Here is a 20,167-nt window from a genome sequence, read left to right as displayed (position 1 = left end):
GTAACTGCAGCGATGTAATTGATCTGGAGTTGGATGAATTGATGCTCAATTTTCACCCATTTCCTGTAGACGAAAATCCAAATGAAGAAGAAGTCGATGACCCAGTATTTGCACAATTTCAAAATTTTCAACACGGTGATCATACTTTTTGGATGCATAGTATTAGTTCTGCTACGGCTGTTGGACGGAGTGTTCTGGTTGGTTTTTATTTTATTTTTGCAAGATTATTTGTATATGGGTGGTGGCTTTCTGGTTGAAAAGTAATATTATTTGTTTTGAATGTGTAGCATTTCCTCAGAAGATTGCAATTCAAAGTATGTATGTGAATCAATCCAAAATTCGAATTGTTGATGATGAAACTAGAGAAGAATATGAATGTGAAGTTCGTCCTTATATGTTCTTTTTTTCCACATCGAACTACAACATTAGCCATCCTCTTACACGACTCGACAATCCACAAGAAAGCACCAACCGAAGCAGGACCACTACAAGAATTATTTGTTCCTTCAAAACCAGGTAATGAATCCTTTGCGGATTTAGTCCATCTAGGCATGAAGACACACCCTGACATGTTAACAATTTCAAGTGACACAAACACACAAATCATATGTTCACAAGGAATACCATATGACTCCACTCTTAGACATGAACACTTGAACTCGAGCTTTGCTTGACAAAATGTGACATTCCATTTGACACCTTTCTTACCATACCTAACAACACAAAAGTTAAATAACGAACCACTTTGTTTTCCGGCTTTCACCCTACATGTACACAACCTATTAAATATTGGGACAAGCATACTTAATATCTCACGCGTGTACACATTTGCAGCAGACTCTTCCAACTTATGCAATGGTGATTGCAACACATGATCCCCAAATGAGGACGTAAAATCTGCCTCAACTTCTCTAAACCGCATATAATTTATCCAACGCATAAATTGTTGCATAAAATCTAACAAATTATCCTTTAAATTTACATACTTACTGAATTCTGAGTGTAGTCCCTTACATCGAGACATTCTCTTAAATCCAGCAAAGAAATTACCCCTAATGTGGGTTGTTGCCCACATATCCCGCTTTGAATACAATTCAAAAACCCAGTTGTTGTTTTCAAGTCCAAACTCGGCAACCATCTTATCCCATCTGCGCTCAAACTCACTGACATCAAAGTCTCCTAGCATGCATTGCTTAAACTTTGTTACAAATTGCAGGTTTTTCACATTAGCGGTAGCATTGCGTATCAAATGCAAGGTGCAAAGACGATGACGAGCTTTTGGAAATACTTTTTTAATAGCATTGAGCATGGCATTATCACCATCTGTAATCACAGAAATTGGACTCTTGCCACCCATCGCCTCAAGAAAGCGTTCCAGCAACCATGCATATGTTTCATTAATCTCCTTTACAACAATGGCAGCAGCAAACACAATACTCTGATTATGGTGGTTAACCCCAGAGAATACCACAACCAGACACATTATTTTTTTTATAAGTAGCATCAAAAGTCAGCACATTCCCAAAAACAAACCAATCCTTCCGAGCAGTACCATCACACCAGAACAAGTGTTCTAGACCACCATCTTTGTCTACAGTGTGCCTCCAATAAAAAGTATCATCTTTCGATGAACACTCTGTTAGAAAATCCAGTGTCTTTTTTTGCATCACATACATTGCTCTTTCTTTGCCTTTGTTGCTCATTATACATGTCCTGTCTACGATACCCTACTTTGTTGTAACCTCCTGCCTGATGAGCAAACAAACCAAATATATGCCTTGTCTTCACTCCCACATTTCTCATAATGCCCATTTGATACTTGTCATACTCACTCATTTTCCTATGCGCTAGAAGCATACCACTAAAAACTTTGTCTACAAATGAATGGTTGTGCACATCACATATAAACTTAATGTACCACCTTTCACAATTTGAATCCACATGAACCTGACATCTTGCATCACAACCATACCTAGATTTAGGCTTGGCTTTCCTTTTACGAATATAATTCTTATAATTTTCCATTATGTGACATTGTCTATGGCACACAAAAGTCTGTTGTGTAATTTCTCCCTTACAATTTTTCACCACCCTAGCCCTCCTACCAGCAAAACCTTTGGTGCTAGCATACCAGTTATAAAACATGAAAGCCACAAACACATCCGGAAAGTGGAACAACATTAAATCTTCAACAATTACTTGCGTAAAATTAACTTTAGCAATATCTTCCGGACCATTAACTGCTGTTTCTTCACCAAATGTGCAGCCACCACCAACACAACCGTTTTCAGACTCTTCATGTTCATCTTCATCACTATCACTATCAGAATGTCCATTATTGCAACTGCCTTTAGCCTCGACCTGCTCAATAAAAAACGAATTTACTCAATTAATTCACGTATAATCAAACGAACTTACGATTTTTGCGATAAAAAAGCTTCTTTTTTTTTTTCGCAGACAAAATTCACTAACTTAATTCATATTAATCAAGCTTTTTTCCACGGACAAATTTAAAAACTAAACTATACCTGATCATTTACAAAATTTTTAGAATGCCCTCCTTCTTCTTCAGCGATAACTTCATTTTCGTAATTTTCCATTCCGCCGTTTCTCTTGAGGTCAGATCTAAGTCTACGATGGACACAGATAAGCTAAGATAATAAGATTTAAGGTTAGAGATAACTAATATATGAGGTTAGAGAAGAAAAACAAGAATGTGAGTGGTGTTTGACGAACTTGGTAGATCTTTGGATCCGAAACAAGATGAACTTGATAAATGTGAGTGGTGTTTGATTTATGAACTTGGTATATCTTCATATCCAAAATAATTTGTAATATAACCATATTTTATGTCATTTATTATGTTTTTAATAAAAACCCATACAAAAAACATTAATTATGTCTTGGGTCAAATGTGTAATTATGAAAAATATTGTGGTGTGTCTATAATAACATTAAACACAACATTAGGGGTCAATGTCAAAAAGTATATAAAACCGGGAAAACTTGTTTGATTTATTTTCATTTTTGTGCATCATACCAAAGAAGATTGATTTGTGTAGGCTAAGTGCCACCTCATATCATAATTCATAGTTATTTTTTCAAAAGAAATACATAAACCCATCATTTTTAAGCAACAATGATGCTGCACTATCTATACATTCCCTGATTATGCCCAAAAGAAGAATGCATTGGCTTTAAAGTTTGACCTACAGAAAGGTTGTAAAAGATATGGACATCTGGTATCTTAAGGTTCACCGTTGCTTCCGTTTCATGAACTTTTGAGGCGCGATAAATTTATATTTAGTCTGTCCCTTATTAAAAAACACCAAAAATTTGTGGTGGAGGTTCTTATCATGTTCTAAACATGCATGTAAATTTGGGGAACGAAAACTGACTCGTGGGTGGACACGCACTCGGACAAAGTTGTGATATTGCATGTATTGGTCGAAAATCAAAATAAATCGAGTTGTAGTTGGAATGCTACCAAATTTGCTGATCCCCTCCATGTAATTGTATAGAGGTGTCCTAAAAAAACCAACTCAAAATTCGATTCCTAGATTGAGTTTTTGCTGTTTTGGTTTCTTGAGATTTTGGCGCGCGGAAAATTCATATTTAATCTGTGTCTAGTCTAAAAACTCTAAAATTTCGTGGTTGAGGTTCTCCTAAACATGCCTGAATATTTGGGGATCAAAATTTGACTTGTAGATGGACGCGCACTTGGATTTTTTTTACAATTTTACAGGTTTTGGTCTAAAAATCAAAATAAATCAAAGAACTAGTGTTAATGTTACAACTTACACAACATGATGGCAAGTAACAATCAAACATGCAGTGTCCACAATCACAACATGATGGCAAGTAATAATCAATTTTACAGCATAAAAGAAGAACCAGGAATGATGGCAAGTAACAATCAAACATAGCAGAACACACTTTGCTCATCAGTGTTAATGTTACAACTTACACAACATGCAAAAAGAACTAGTGTTCGTCCGGTGTCCATCCACATGCAGTGTTGAAAATTTCTATGGCTTTAAAGTTCAACTTATTAAAAATCTATGGAGTGTTGAATGAAGTAATTGGATCCTTAAACGCATATACACCGACACTATTATGAAATTGTCATAGAAATCCATGTTATAAAAAATGGCTGAAAAAAGATGCTGAACTTGTTAAGGTATAGGTATATATATAGAGAACATAGGATAGGAACATGAGTTATATTTGAAGATGAAGAGGAAATCACATAGAGGAAAACGAGTAGCCGAACTGTTTCTTTGGAATAGAATGTTAGCATTAGGCATTAGCATTCAAATGAAAGAAAAATTCAACAAATTATAACACCACAAATAAAGAAAAAGGCAAGACAATAATCAATGATGAAGATCACTTGGACTATTTTAATGAGTATTGGATATGATGTAACAAATGAGGAACATCCTTAACATATTTTTCTACTTTGACGACATATGAGATAACCATTGAAAAACATGTTTTGACGTGTTTTCCTTTTACGATAAAAGAAAAATATGTTAAAGTTTGTTTTTCATTGGTTATCTTATATGTCAAAGATGAAATTTTTTTGAAGGACTAAAAATTAAAGGAAAATTTTAAAGGAACTAAAACGAAAAGTTGGTATATTTATAGAAAAAAAAAACATATTTAACCAACAAAATAATAATAGTCAATATTTAGTTAGCCCATTTTGTTTGGACCCGAAAATCATGATCCTACTTGATAGGTTCACATTGCATTTTCATCTTACCATAAAAATAAAATAATAAAAACCAACATGCGTTATTTATCTTTCTGTTTATTCTCCATTTTCTAACTTATATATAAATAAATTATAAACCGTTCATTTTGGAATTTCATTGTTTCTTCTCTACATCATTGGGATCTTCTGCAGAGACCAACCAACCCAGAAGAATTAACAAAGGCAAAAATTAATATTGAAAAAAAAAATTAAATTCAACCCCTCCCTTTGTAAATCCCTTCTTTCAGTTCTGATTTTAATTTATTTATTATGCAATTTATTTTTCTGGATTTTTATCTTGCTTTTTCAATTGGGTGCTTTTTGTTCCTAATTTTTCCAAGAAAAGTTACGATTTTTTTCTTCTGATGATGGATTTTGTACAGGGTTTGGTTTGAGGGTTCAATTTACGGTTTGATTTTGAATCGGGGTTGTGATTGGATGTTGATCTTGTGATTGGCCATGCATGAAATTTCTGTGATTTAATTAGGTTTTTGAAATTGATTCTGATTTTTGATTCTTTTTCATTCCTGATTCTGATTGGTTCTAAGTTCTGTGTTTAATTGGTGATGAATAAGATAGGGTGTAATTGGAATATTCCACAATTGAAATATTAGTTTTTTTTCCCTAAACTTGGTTCAGAAATGTTTTATTATATATTGATGTATTGCTTGGACAAATTAGTTACCCCCGATTTGTTCGGTGGGTTTTCAGAACAAGTTTTTGGGGCTTTTCCCCTAAAATTTAGGTTAGAAATCTTCGATGTGCGAAAATTATTGATCCTTTGTGATGTGTTGGACAGGAAGAAATCCTGCCTACCCTAATAACCCTACATTTTTGTGGCAATTATCATTGCCATAAGTTGTTGCCTGGACTTTCAAATTTACGAATCTACCTTGATTGATTCCCCTTTCCCTGTCGTAAACCAACAAAACCGAGACGATGGACTAGATATAAGTCTAACTAACCACCCATGACATCTTTTGATAGTTGTTTCTATATCAATAACCGCATCGAAGTCCTTGTGTTCATTGTTTTCTTGTTGTTAGTGTCAGTTTGATTTGTATTTTCTCATAGGTTGAATTGCGTAGATACACATAAATGAACATCTTAGAAGTTAGAAAAGATAACTCTCCTAATATTGTCGTATTCAAAAAACTGTGTTTAGTTTATGAATCAGATTGATTGAAATGTCCTTAATTCTGTCTTTCTATTGTTTTATCGCCGATTGCTATTTAACTTGAGTTGATGATGAATTTTTTGAAATGTTGTTTCATTTGACATAGTTTTTTTCTTCCTTTTTGGTGGTATACCTGCAGACTTTGTGGCTTGTTGGTGATTCTGTTGTTTGATAAAATTACATGTCCAAGATTGTAGTGTACATTGATTCGTTATTTATAACGTACTTTGGAGCATTGCATGAGCGATTTCCCTGTGATTCTTTTGTGAAGTCAGCTAAAAATCTTATAGTTACAAACTGACATTCAGAATCCTCTGGTAGGGAATATAGCTAGAGATTATTGTCTTGGTAAGTTTATTAGCAAACGATGCAGCATATTGCTACTATTTCACTTCTGCATTGCAAGCACTGAATATTGGTTTGAATTACTCAAATTCTCTTTTTTACATGATATATTATCATTTTAAACATTTTTCTTTTATATATCTGTAATCTTATATTTATGGTTAGAGGGCGAGCCTTGGCACAACGGTGAGGTTGTTGCCTTGCGATTTGGAGGCCACAGGTTCAAATCCATGAAACAACCTCTTCGCTTAAGAGGTGTGACTGTGTGCCTGCCCTCCCTAGAGCCCACCTAGTGGGAGCCTCATGAATCGGGCCACCCTTTTTAATAGGAAGTTTATTTCTACCATGTGTTAGAAAGTCTTCTTTTTTCAAAAACGTCATTGTATTATAAATCATAGTTTTAAAGAAGAGATTTTCCTGATAAAATAGTATATTAAACTGTGACTTACACAAATTGCTTTTACAATTGAAAGTTTAAACGTTTGGGTGTCTCATATTCGTCTTTTTGGTAAAAGATACAATGTGCAGCCTAATAATAAATTAAGATTTGTGGTCATTGTCATGCCTTCTGAAATTAGTTTTGGTTCACTGACAAGCAATGATACTATTCTAGTATAGTTCGATTAGTTTAAAAAATCTGTTGGTACCATTGAACTTAAATTGGGATATGATATCCTAGTCACCTAGTCATATACTGGTTTTGAATCCAAGATATGTTATATATGTCTGTTAGCAATAGTTAAAAGCATTTATTATGTTAAATTTATAATTTCAATTGATGTAATTACTAATTGGACAGCCTAATATTTTTGTTAGTCTTTTATTTTCTGTTGTCAACAATCAGTAGATTTTTGTCCTTTTAGTCATCCTCTATATTGATGTTCTTGTAGTCAAGGAAATGAAATTTTTTGTGTGAGGGAAGCATGAGCATCTGAGGAGAGGACAAAAAGTTGCGTACTTCATTTAGTTTATAAATGAATAGATCTTGCAGATTTGAGTTCAACACATTATATCCCTTGATCAGGAGTATCATGAAGTAGTATACATTGGAGATCACTAGTGCCATGGTCTATATTTGTGATGAACGATCTGTTCTGTGTTGAATCGTGATGTCACTTAAATCTCAAAATCATAGATAGGAACCGAACTATATATTTTTGTTTAATCATGTTATAGAGCAAGAATGGTTTGTGGTCTTCTCTGTTTATGGAGAAAGGGAAAACATCATCCACGATTGAGTCTAAGTCTAATTTTCTAATCATACCTTTAATTCCCTTTTAATTGGAAGGGCAAATATAAATTATATTTAGAGTATAAAAGGGAAAATGGAGGAAGGAAAACAACTAGAAATTTGCATACTAGTGTTGATGAAATTAATCTTATCAGCTTCCTTTGCTTTTTCTTAGATATATATATAGAAGAATTGTTCTTCTACATACTGTTTACCATGTTTTTTGTTTTTATGTTGGAAATTTTGTGTACATGTTGTTGTCATGTTATGAAAAAAAATAGTTTTCTAATGAGTTGAATATGTTGAGTAGTTAACACGGTGCGAGGAAGATGGCTGGTTTTAAGCGAAGATTATGTAATGATTCAGATATGCATGCTCTTCACAGAGAATTGGATGAAGTTTCATGTCCTATCTGCATGGACCATCCACATAATGCTGTTCTCCTACTTTGCAGCTCTCATGATAAGGGCTGCAGATCTTACATTTGTGATACAAGTTATAGGCATTCAAATTGTCTGGACCGATTTAAAAAATTGAGAGACAACTCTAAGGAGAACCCAAATTTACAAAGTTCTTTAATAAACACTAACAACTCTTCCGGTAATAGTTTTGATATTAACTTTACTATGCAATCTGACATGCATGATGTTGATGAATTATTACTCTACCAAAATGAAATTAATACTCTATTGTCTGTTGGAATTCCACAAGGATCGAGACAGGGTGATGCCCAAGATCCAAGTAGACATTTAGACCAACATGATGAAGGCATTTTAGAAACTGCTGATTCTGAGAACTTGCAGGACAGGGCTGTTCTTGAGGAGGAATTAGATGTAGATAATTCATCCGAGGACTCAAAGTCGAGTTTGCATTGTCCTCTGTGTAGGGGCACAGTATTAGGCTGGGAGGTTGTTGAAGAGGCTAGAAATTATCTGAATAATAAGAAGAGAAGTTGCTCAAGGGATTCATGCTCATTTGCTGGAGATTATCTGGAATTGCGTAGGCATGCTAGGAGAGTTCATCCTACTTCTCGTCCATCTGACGTTGATCCGACAAGAGAACAAGCGTGGCAACAATTTGAGCGCCAAAGAGAATATGGTGATATTGTGAGTGCTATTCAGTCTGCCATACCAGGAGCTGTGGTAGTTGGGGATTATGTTCTCGAAAACGGGGATGGTATTGGTAGGTTACCACCAGGTGGTGGTAGGGAGGGGAGCAATGGCAATGGTAATGTACCTTGGTTAACCACTACCACCATCTTGTTCCAAATGATGGATAACACCATTGAAATTGTTAGGGAACCAAGAGCTCGTTCTTCAAATGGATGGTCAAGGCATCGTCGTTCATCTGACCGTCGTCGCTATCTTTGGGGTGAGAATTTGTTGGGTCTTCAAGATAATGAAGTCGAAGAAGATTTACGAATATTTAATGAACTGGTTGAAGATGCATCTCATGTCCCAAGAAGGCGCCGTCGTTTGAATAGGACGAGGTCCAACGAAGATCATTCATGATTGTTGCCACCATTTATCTGGTAAAATTCATACTTGAGTTTTTTTGGCTAAAATTTAAACTGTTCCTTATTTGTCATCAGTTAACCCCACTTGGTTTCTTCAATAGAATTGTTTGAGCAAGCATGCCGAACATGGTCAAGTTGTATCTAGCAAATCATGATTTCAGACCTATGCATCAACTTTGGACCCTTAGAGTGTGCTGAAACAGCAAACTTCAGAGTAAATTATGATCAAATCCTTATCCACAAGTTTCAATGAATCAAAGAATTTCTAGAATGAATGTTTTTCTTTAAGTTTGCTTTTATATGTAACAACATTAGCCTTGGGAACACTAAACTTCTGGGTGGTTTGGCAGATTGTTGCATAGTATGTAAATTATATTGTTCAGTCTTTACATCTATTAAATTGTTTGTTTTCAGCCTGTAAATATTGTGTAATCCTTATGAAGCACATTGTATAATTCTAATTAAGTGCACATATTTTTGAAATCCATTGAAAAAAAGGGTAAACAAGGTGAAAAGAACCAGGTAAAGTTGAAAAGTAACTGAACTTGTCTGTGCTGTTGGGAACAAGTGAATATTTTAATTTAGTTATATATAATTAATTTTCAAAAATACTTTGAAAACTTGATACAATAATTTTATACAGAAAACAAATAAATGTGTTAGTGCTCAACCAGATCTCACAATGTTAGATGTTTTATGAACTAACATAGTAAAGTGATACTATGGTGTGAGTTAATTTGATGCATCTATAAAAAGAATTATTTACTCAATGCAAATTAATCATATTAAAAATGATTTTGCATTTTTTCGTTTTATATTAAATGCTATTTGAGTGGTCAAGCCACTGTTTGCATATATGATGATAACCATCAAATGCCATTAAATAATAAATGCCACTCCACGAAAGGAAGCAGAATTTACGTGTACGTTTACTTGTGCATACATATTTTTTTATAGCTTGATAAATGTGTGACGAAGCAGAACTTACTTAAGCATGATATTACTTAAGCATGATATGTGTTGATTCTATGAATAGATTGCTTAGTCAAACCCTAGAGAATAACATCTCTCTCCCCTCTCTCTTTTGTGAGCCGTCGGATGAAATCCTAATTTCTTCTCATTTATCCACCAAAGAGGGGTGGTTTAGGGTCAATTTTTGACCCAAATCACCCCTCTAAATCGTTTTCCTCATTCCCTTCTATTTAAATAAGTGATTTTCACATCGAATTAGGTTTTTCTTTTGTGATTTCGTCTTCTTAGTGTGACCCTGTTTTGTTTGTCGACTTTGTGCGATGTTGTTTGTCTTTTCCTTTGTTCAGGTGTTTGTTCAATTCAGATTGTCAGATCAACTTCGATCTAGTGCAGATCCAACCAATGACTTTGGCGTTATCAACGTTGCAGATCCGGGGGCATGACTATTCCAGATATTTTAATATAGTCATATTTGTAGGCTTGTGCACTTTGCCGTTTTATGCTATTAACATGGATGTTGTGAATTTGTTCACAGATTCATCCTTTTTGTTTTTAGCGAATTTGTATTGCATCGATGTACTCTATCAATTTGAATGAATGAATGTCCTTTATTTTGTGTCAAAAAAAAAAAAAGAATAGATTGCTTAGACGGAACTAAGTGTATGCTTACTGTTTAAGCACAATTGTATATGCAATAAGTTTGATTAAGTCTTCAATTTTTGGAAGAAAAAAAACTACTAAATTCAAAATTTATAACTTAGTAACATAATAAAATAAATTGAGAAAAGTCATTATCATAGCATACTAGTAGAATATTTCTATAAAAAAAAAACATGTATTAAATTATTTAACTACAGTATTCATATAATATAATTATAAAATATGATAGGATTTAAATAACTAAGATAGCTTGTTTCATTCTTCTCCTTCATTTTATTTTATTATAGAACATCTATGAGATAAAAATAATAATTATGAATAATTACTCCTTTTCAAGATTTTTCGAAGTTCAAATTGAAAATTTTCCGAACATGAAAACCTGTTAAACACGACTTGAACTATCTAAGCATGAAAGGATGAAATGTCAAAACTCAAAACATAGCAAAATCAACGAAGTTGCAAAAATTGGAGCATTACGTAACTAAATAACTAATGAATGAACAAAGGTTTCACTTTATTCACAAAACTTGGTCTACATAATCATTTTTTTTTTTTTTAACTAAAATGTTAATATAGAAGTGGATTTTTGTAACACATAATTAGAGTCGAGTCGGTTAACCAATTTCACAATTTCGTTAATCATAAAAATGAATGTTGTTAACCGTTTTTTTAGTGTGTGTGCGTGTGTATAAAAAAAAACATTTTGTAGTTAATGAAGTTGTGAAAATGGTTAATGACTCAACTCAAATTTTATGTGACAAATTCTCCTATATATTAAAAAAAAAATATATTAGTTTCCTTAACTAGTACTTCAAATGCACTATTTTACATTTCTTTATAAAAAAACACATTGCCCACCGTGTTTATACTGTAAACAATGTTGTTGTCCCGAATTATTATCCTTTTTTATGTGACACATATTGTTGTCTAAATGGTGTATTCCAATACCATTTTTCCATTTTAATTAATATTAAAATATCAATAAAATATATCCAAAATATGGATATTATTTTTTTTTGGTTACAAAGCTAAAAATAAAAACAAAACAGAAAAAAGAAAGCAGGAACAGAGAAAAATCAATATAAAATGAAATATGGAGTAATGAGTAATCTCATTGTCACCGGTTAAAATTTTGTCTCAAACAAAGCCATTATCAGGTATATTTTTGGTTCTTTGAGTGATTAAAGAAGGATCATATTCAAGTATATATGAATGACATCCTTATCCTTAAAAAAAAAGAATGACGTCCTTATGTGAGGAAATAGATCTTCACAATCTTCCCTAAAAAAAAAAAAAGATCTTCACATTTGGTCTTCGAGAGCTTAACTCAGTTGATAGGAACAATGCAATAATATATGCAAGGTTTGGGGTTCAAACTCCGACCACCACCAAAAATAGATCTTCACAATTGGAAGAAAAAAAAAATGAGGCAATAATGTGGTTATCTTGATCATTGATCTCCACATTATCGATGATCAAAATTAATGGTAGATCTTATCTATTGATAATGTGGAGGTTAAAGGTCAAGATCACAAGTTATTTCCTCAAATTCTTTTCCAATTGAGAGCATTCACTCCCTTTATGTGAGATCCTTTTAATTTATTGTCTTTTTTATTCTACTAGGTCAGGTTTATGTTCTCCAGACTTTTTGCTTTTTTCATAAATTAAATCGCGCACGTAGCTAAAAAATTAATAATAAATTGATAGTTTACTAAAGCAATTACTTGATTTTACTTTATTTTTATATACGATTATTAATTAAAATTATATATATATATATATATATATATATATATATATATATATATATATATATATATATATATAAACCATTATTTACACTTGAATAGAAGGCAAGCAGACAACAAGCTGCGCCGTTAGACCTTTTTGGATGGCAAAATCAATCCTCGTGAACACAACATTCATGGACCTAGGAGACATAACATTGCTATGCATGACCTTTTGAACTCTATGTAAAAGGTCAACAGCCTCTGGTGCTAGGAAATCGAAAGTGTCAAAAGCAAATGGTATAAAAGCATGTTGATTGTCAGAACACGCTTTCTCATGTTTGGCCACTTTGCTTGACGCGGCTTTTAGGGCTGTTTGTCCTACGGTAAAAGGTCCGACACCTAATCCCACAAGTGGTGAAACTCCAATCAAATCTACACAAGTATGTTTTCCACCTACCCATCTGTACACCATAACATGCTTAGTAATGTCTTTTACTAAACATGTCTCTCAACATTTAACTCATTTAATTTCTTAGCTCAAATCAGATTGAGTTGTACATCCCCATTCTTTCATCTTTCTTAATTTCTTTCATTTAATTTAATTTTCTCATCCAAATATAGTGTAAATGAATAGCATGAACAAAGTGGGTCTTCTAGATACTTGAGTGGGTATATTATGTGGTTATTCCCGAATACAAGTTTTAAATTCTGGTGTCAAGCTCACCCATGTGACATTGATAGTTCCCCAATTTGCACCCACAAAAATTCACCACATAAATATCTTATGCGAGCCCCACATGCTCTCTTAACCACTACATACATTCAGGTATCTTTTGAGTTCATATTTCACACACACACATACACGATGCTAAAAAGGTGCATCTACCCACGAAGCATCATGTACCAACATATTTCATTTCTTATTCCTAATCGATATAACATTTAGATGAGATAATACGAATATCTTTTAAATTATTAAATGGTCTCAAATTTAAATCTAAGAATTAAAATCAAAGTAGCATTAATAGTATTGACAATAAGCTCCACTTTTGCTAACTCAAGAGATTAGTTTTGCAGTTGTGCATAAAAATATATATTTTAAAGAAGTAAAGGGTTATGTTAAGTTCATGTGCCCCATAAAATTTTGGGTATTTTCTTTGTAAAATATTGAATAAGATGTTATGTCTGTATTCAATAATCTTTAGTTATATGAATGTCTTTTCTTAAAAAAGAAGAAATTATGAATATCTTATCCACTTTTATTGTTTATCCATGTTATGGAACATGTTATTTGTTGAGACCAATTTCCGTGACAGCATATAATTATTTTCAATGATTGAACTTTCCTATGTTTTTCTTTGTGCTACATTGTGAAGCAGAATTCACGAACAAAGATTCCTACCCCTTAAAAGCTCAAACTTCAATGCCATTTTGAGACATCATGGGCATAGATCAAAAAGACAAAAACATGATGAGATGAGACTATAATTGAGATCCATACTTGGGATTGGTTTTCCAATTTAAGTAAGGAATATGTTTGTGTTAAGCCAAAATGATGAGTCAATCGAAATTAATTTTTTTTTTTTTTTGAATAAGAGTCAATCGAAATTGAATGATCGTTTGTTTCTAAGTTTCATCCATTTTCTTTTTTTTTTTTACCATATTTTATGTAGTTTTTTTTTTTAATCAACATGAATGATAGGATTACTCTATCATCGGTCTTACCATATTTACTATGATAAGCTAAGAGTAAATATGCACATTCATAGTTATTGATTACTTTCTTAAAGCTTTTAAGTATATGAGTTAGAAGTTTTACATTTGATTATAACGTGAGCTTGTTAAGCCACATATAAAATGTGGTGTCAAACTCATTCATATATAATTGTTCTTAGTCAATGAACATCTGTTCTTTAGGGGAGAATAAAAAACATATTGTGATCTAATGTATTGGAAAGTGTTCTAGAATGAGTCGAGGCCCAATCCTCGGACTCAAAGTTGACTAATAAAGCTAAGGTTCAATAAGACGTTCAAAATCATCTCCATATCATATATGCCCGCAAAGATATGCAAAACATTAAATAAGGCGCTCAGAGTCAATTTGAACCCTTTAAGCAATCAAGTGGTCACCTGACCTTTGTACCACAAAGGTACAACTGTCAAAGTATGTATGTTTATGTTCCTCTTGAGAATATATCAATAGAGCGACTCACTACAAAAACCATGCACGCTATCATTTTTGAGAAATCCTCTAAAACACTTTTGAGACCTCACATACTTCCATTATCTTTGACAATATTATAATCCACTTTAGTCTATCTTAGATTTAATTGTAGCTTAATGACTCACTATATTAAAATTGTTATTACAATATGAACCAAGTAATAATTGAAAATATAAACTTCCACACTAGATTAGAGCATTATGCTTCAAATATCTTCCTTGAATCCACACAAACTTATACTTAAATCTTCATCTTGATTTGAAACTATCATATGCAAATCTCAAAAATTGGTTTAACATCAAGCTGGGGTCCATACATATATCGTATCAACTTATATAAACACATACAAGTGTATGGCTAAAAACAGTGCCATAGAGGCTGAAACATTAAAACATTAATTAAATTTTTAAGTGATATTTATTTATCTTATTAACATCAACCACTTGATCATGTTATATATACCAAGTCCCATGTTACTAAGAATAATAAGCCAACTATTCCATTATCACCGCCTAGTTGTCTCTTCAACTTCCTTAGATTCACTGCAATTTCCTTTGTCTTCATCTCACCATTAGCCTAAAAACTAGACAGGAATCTTTAAACATTAAGACAGCACAGATAGATCTTGCAGTGCTGTATTCATTTGACTAATACAGTCATCAAACACACACAAAAAAAAAATATATTATAATAATTATATTAAAAGTGTGAACAAAAGTTTCCACTGTAGGCATGCAGGTAATGCTTCCTTATGTGTCATTATAATATAATATAGTTATATATATATAGTTGAATATGTATCATGCATTATTCACATCAAAGCTAATAACCCTTTTGGTCTATAATATCAGATTCTTCAATGGCTCTTTAAAAAGGCACAAGAACAAGAAAGAAAGAGAAGCACCTATATCAATGGTAAGATTGATTTCTCCAACAAATGTTTCAACTCTTGTTATTAAGTTAGAAGTTTGTGTTAGTTTTAAAAATTGAATGTTAATGCTAATATATTTTCTAAATGTTTTTTTTTTCAGAACAAAATGGTAAAGGGAATATTAGTGGACTAAAGCAAGATGGATCATATAAAAGGACAAAGAGGTTTTCATGCAGCAAAGATGGTTACAAGAATTTGAAGATATTCTCTTTACTATATAGAAAAGACATTCCAAAGGCTTGTTTTTTCAGAACCCTTAGCTTAAAGAGAATAGGCATTAGTAGAAGACATTTTGTGTACTCTATGAAAATGAAGAAAGAAGAATCATCTAGAGATGAAGGAATTGTTAACAAGACAGACTCAACAACTCATGGAGGAAACAAGGTTTTGCCTATAACTCAAGAAGCACCATTATCATCTTCAGCTGAAAGAAATGACCAATGTGATAATACAATAACTAAAGATCAAGTTAAAGGTGATAGAAAGAAACCTATGTCTAGAATGAAAGAGTTGCTTAGATGGGCTGCTGCCTCTGCCAAGACAGATAAAGGAGGAAAATTCTATGGAAGAAAGGTAATTCTTTTTCAACCTCTTTACTTGTTTAGCATAAGTTTTGGTTTTGCATTCATATATTTTTACATTTTCTTTATGTTATTTTATTTTTGTTGCATGATAAAAATATCATTTTCAATTCTATGTTTTAGATATGTGAACACTATGTTAGGGAGATAATTTTTTTGTCCTTATATTATTGTTGTTATGTGTCAATACTGTAGCCAAGTTATAATGCCAAATGGTCCCCTAGCTTAACCAGTAACGACGATATTGTTAGACTAAACACCTTCATTCAGATTTAAAGATCCGTGAGTTTTAAGTGGTGTTTGTCACTTCTTCTAAGGACCTAAAATAACATGCCAAATAATCGACAAGCTAACATACAATAATTAGCCAGAAAGTAATTGAAAAATGGAAAAGAAATCACCCTCTTAATCCTCAACTAGTTTTTAAAATGTGTGTTCATTTGGCCTCGGCCATCGCGTCGCAATCTTTGATATTACAAAAGTGCAGTCACATATACAACTATTATATTTTTTGCTCACCATGGCCATCGCGTCGCAATCTTTGCTCACCGGTCTTTAACCATCAGTTCAAACCAGTTGAATTATCCGATCTTTAGTCTAATCAGATACTAATGCTACCTTGATCTTGATTGCATTGAGGTGGCATAAAATCAAAAACCTTGATATTGCGGCTCAAATTGCAGAACTTTGTTTAAAACCCTTAACTATCTAGTTTCTCTTCTTGATTTATCATTGCATATTTATCAGGTTTTAATGTTCCGGAGACGTGGAAACCTGAAAGCAGTTCAAGATGATGATCAAGTTTCAACTGAGTCACCAAAGATCAGTTTCAGATGGGATATGGAAAGCTGTTCCACTACTTCATCTGCCTACTCAGCTTTCTCAATGGCCTCTTCAACAAGAAATGGACAAAACCAAACTGCAACTTCCACCATATCCATCCCTTCTTCACAAAGTGGCCACACCACTTGTAGAAGAAAAGCAAACTGGATCACAACAGACTCTGAATGTATGTCACTTTTTGCATGTGCATCTCCTTTTATATATATTTACTGCATCTATGGTAGTTTAAGGTTTTTTACGCTCATTAAGAAATCATTTAATCGAGGGAGTATTACAAACAAATATTTTTTTTTATAACATTAAATAATTGATGTATATAATTATAATATAGTTTAAATATATCAGTTATTCTTTTTTGGTGGTGGCCGGGGTTTGAACCCTGGACCTTGCATACATTATGCATTATCCTTACCAACTGAGTTAAGCTCACGTGTACAAATATATTAGTTATTCGATAAACGGTTGTGGTGCTTGACTAATTGATTTGCCATATTTTTGTTTGATAAACAGTTGTGGTGCTGGAACTATGAAATAAATGTGACAACAGCAGATGTATCACATGTGTGGTGAAGGGGTAGCAGGCAATCTATGTCACAAGTTAATGTTGAAGATTAATTTCTATCAGATATTTAGAAAAGATTTTACGTAACTTAGCTAAAGATAGAGATATTGAGAGGCACAAAGAAAGAGATGGGATATCTGTTGTTAATGATCTTAATGTACTAAGTCTAGATGAGAATGAGAATGTTTGGCATGTATATTATTAGAGGCATAAATTAATTAAGTATTTGATGACTGACCTAATAATGTAATGTAATAGATGAGTTTAGAGAGTCAGTGGGACCACTTCCTTTTAATCTCTACTTTTTTTGGTGGAGAGTTGCTCATTTTTTCATTTACAAGTTAAAATTATAAACATATGTTTTAGAAAATATTTCACATTTTTTACACTCCCAGAGTACTATAGGCTATATTTGGTAAGACTAATTTTAAAAGTTATAACGTTAAAATGAAATTTATTAAAAACACAATGAATCCTACCTAGCACAAGGAGTGATAGGTTAAGAGTCTTAAACTACTTGCTGAGAAAATAACATACTTGTAGACTGATGCGACCCATGCAGCATATTAGGTAGTGTATGTTTGAGAACGCGTTACAACTACGTTACAGATTACGGTGGATTGAAATTTCAATTTTGCAAAAACAAAACTTGGAAACAAACAGAAACCAAATTGTTATTTGAAAAAAGGTGCATGATGTGTGCTTAGTTAGTCAGTTGACAACAGATTATGCCTTCGTCATTACCTGCTAAAGCAGACAACTTTTTTGAGATATCGAATAGTTTGAGTTTTAACCACTTAGTTAGTCCGCAGCCACAGCACAATCAATTAGCAACAAATGTTTTTAATGAAACTGTGCTGGCAAGTGCATATAATTTGAATAAAATTACTCAGGCCTTGATCTCTACAATGAGGTATGCAATCACTGACGTGTACATGAAAATACACGTGCACACAGTCAAGTAAACAGAAGTGTGAGAATGAGCAATTTGGTTTCAATGCAACGGACATTGAGCTTGAAGGAAACTATTCAAGTCCTCGAAACTATTCCAAAGTTACGATCCTTGAAATAGACATCAAATGGAATGTCAAAACTTACTGATAGTTTGAGAATGATGTTCATATTATCCTCTTATTATTTGAAATATGTCGAGAAACCAAGCATCCATTTCAGTCAAAGTTTCACAGCAAATTGAGCACTACTAGTTAGGCCATTTTTTACAGAAAGAGCGAGCCAACAAGCAGTTGCTGCAACCAAGTTTCAGAATCTTTATAACATGTCTTGAGAGGATGTCGCCGACAAGAAGCCAAACATAGACACAATTTTCATTGAAAATCAAAGTTGTGCATAAATATTATAAAACGTTTTATATTCACATCAGCATTTTGAAAATCAAACCGGACATCAAATCGACAAAACTCCTATCATGGTTCAGCTACTTCAAAGTTCAAAGCACTAAAATAACTAAACCATGGTTTATACAGTTCAACAAACTGCCACACTGACATTTTAAAACACTGAAAAGTAGCGTGAGACGATTCAAGAGCATGATGCCCCAAAAATCAAATTGTTACAAACAAAATAAAAGATAAACAGTAGTACCATACAATCAACTTCTAAAGTAGCACTGGTTTATATATGAACAAAAAAAACATTCAAGAGTTATCTTACACTAATGAGTATATTCAATTTCAGAAATAACACAGCAGATCAGACCATTGTGACCAGACTAATAGACTAACCTTCAAATTTCAAAACATAACAAAAAAGGACCTGTGTAATAAACATCTTTTTAATCGAATTTAAGCCCTCTCACCTCTGATTATGCAAGCAAGTTGAATATCCTTAACTTATAACTTAATGTGTTACAAGTCATTTTAATACATACTTAGAGACTAACCGGCCCATGCCAAGATACAGGTTAAGAATTATTCAAAACCGGTGTATGGTGTGTCAATAATCTGTTGACAGCGATCAAATATTCACATGTCAGTCAAGTGGATTAGCTTATAACTGAATTCTGTTTATTTTAGTTATGTTAGTTGGTTTAGCTCTGTTAGTTATTTTAGCTCCCATTTCCTTCCTACATATTTTTATTCAGATCAAGTGGAAAGTAAGTCTAACATACCTATGTTTGCACAATCACAATTTTATGTAATACAAACTGAGCTAATTTTACCAAATGAAACTGGAGTCTGAAAATTGTAAACTAAAATCCGAATTACATAATAACTCTAAAACAATTGGAATAGTTATTAGGCTTTCATATTCTACTACTCTTTTCTATAATGAAAAGCCCTTATGGCTCATTGACACAACCCTCATGGCATAAACATGATAAACCATTTTCTAAATTTCAAATTTACATAAAAAAATTTAAAACTCTAACCAAACATCATACAGACAAAATATCTACGTTTTGGTTCAACTCCCTATCTCAGAGATCCAAGCTCAAATAAAATACAAATGACATTAGTCAAAGCTAGCAAACAAAAAGAACGATATGATAACACTTAAATCATGAAGCTAGCGTTCAGAACAGAAATTAACAGTGCTCAATCAAAATTGCCAACCAAATATCCCTTGGTGACAATCAAAGCTGACACCAGAGCCCTTGAGGAAAAAAAAAAATCATA

General features: G+C 32.8%; 3 protein-coding genes across 6 annotated transcripts; 2 read left to right on the top strand and 1 right to left on the bottom strand.

Moving 5' to 3' along the window:
* Positions 1-45: 45 nt before the first annotated feature.
* On the bottom strand, positions 46-1,483 carry LOC112416635 (protein FAR1-RELATED SEQUENCE 5-like). The gene is made up of 2 exons (XM_024770916.1): positions 422-1,483; positions 46-63 (listed from the first exon to the last, which is right to left on the bottom strand). The coding sequence occupies exons 1-2, from the start codon at positions 1,481-1,483 to the stop codon at positions 46-48; spliced, it is 1,080 nt and encodes a 359-aa protein (XP_024626684.1).
* Positions 1,484-4,826: 3,343 nt separating this feature from the next.
* Positions 4,827-9,525, top strand: LOC11405433 (uncharacterized). 4 transcript variants are annotated; one of them, XM_003622937.4, is made up of 5 exons: positions 4,828-4,989; positions 6,076-6,284; positions 7,823-8,112; positions 8,224-9,043; positions 9,130-9,525. In XM_003622937.4, the coding sequence occupies exons 3-4, from the start codon at positions 7,842-7,844 to the stop codon at positions 9,021-9,023; spliced, it is 1,071 nt and encodes a 356-aa protein (XP_003622985.1). In that variant the 5' UTR covers positions 4,828-4,989; positions 6,076-6,284; positions 7,823-7,841; the 3' UTR covers positions 9,024-9,043; positions 9,130-9,525. The 4 variants fall into 4 exon arrangements, with proteins under 4 accessions (XP_024627009.1, XP_003622985.1, XP_024627011.1 ...); XM_024771243.2 differs by having other exon boundaries at positions 4,919-4,942; XM_024771241.2 differs by having other exon boundaries at positions 4,827-4,989; positions 7,823-9,043.
* A 5,585-nt stretch (positions 9,526-15,110) lies between these two features.
* LOC11408552 (uncharacterized) lies at positions 15,111-17,832 on the top strand. Its single transcript, XM_003622934.4, has 5 exons — positions 15,111-15,352; positions 15,466-15,529; positions 15,646-16,118; positions 16,874-17,135; positions 17,480-17,832. Exons 1-5 carry the CDS (start codon positions 15,347-15,349, stop codon positions 17,497-17,499), a joined length of 825 nt encoding a protein of 274 aa, XP_003622982.2. The 5' UTR covers positions 15,111-15,346; the 3' UTR covers positions 17,500-17,832.
* The last annotated feature ends 2,335 nt before the right edge of the window (positions 17,833-20,167 follow it).

The sequence above is a fragment of the Medicago truncatula genome, chromosome 7 (genome assembly GCF_003473485.1).
Source record: "Medicago truncatula cultivar Jemalong A17 chromosome 7, MtrunA17r5.0-ANR, whole genome shotgun sequence".
Taxonomy (NCBI): domain Eukaryota; kingdom Viridiplantae; phylum Streptophyta; class Magnoliopsida; order Fabales; family Fabaceae; genus Medicago; species Medicago truncatula.
Note: the sequence above shows the minus strand (reverse complement) of the source record. Positions and strands in the feature narration are given on the sequence as shown.

Excerpts from the sequence above, each read along its gene's own strand:
- LOC112416635 (XM_024770916.1), bottom strand. The coding sequence starts at position 1,483 with ATGTGTCTGGTTGTGGTATTCTCTGGGGTTAACCACCATAATCAGAGT.
- LOC11405433 (XM_024771241.2), top strand. The coding sequence starts at position 7,842 with ATGGCTGGTTTTAAGCGAAGATTATGTAATGATTCAGATATGCATGCT.
- LOC11408552 (XM_003622934.4), top strand. Across the intron at positions 15,530-15,645 it reads GAGAAGCACCTATATCAATG|AACAAAATGGTAAAGGGAAT; the intron begins GTAAGATTGATT and ends TTTTTTTTTCAG. Across the intron at positions 17,136-17,479 it reads GATCACAACAGACTCTGAAT|TTGTGGTGCTGGAACTATGA; the intron begins GTATGTCACTTT and ends TTTGATAAACAG.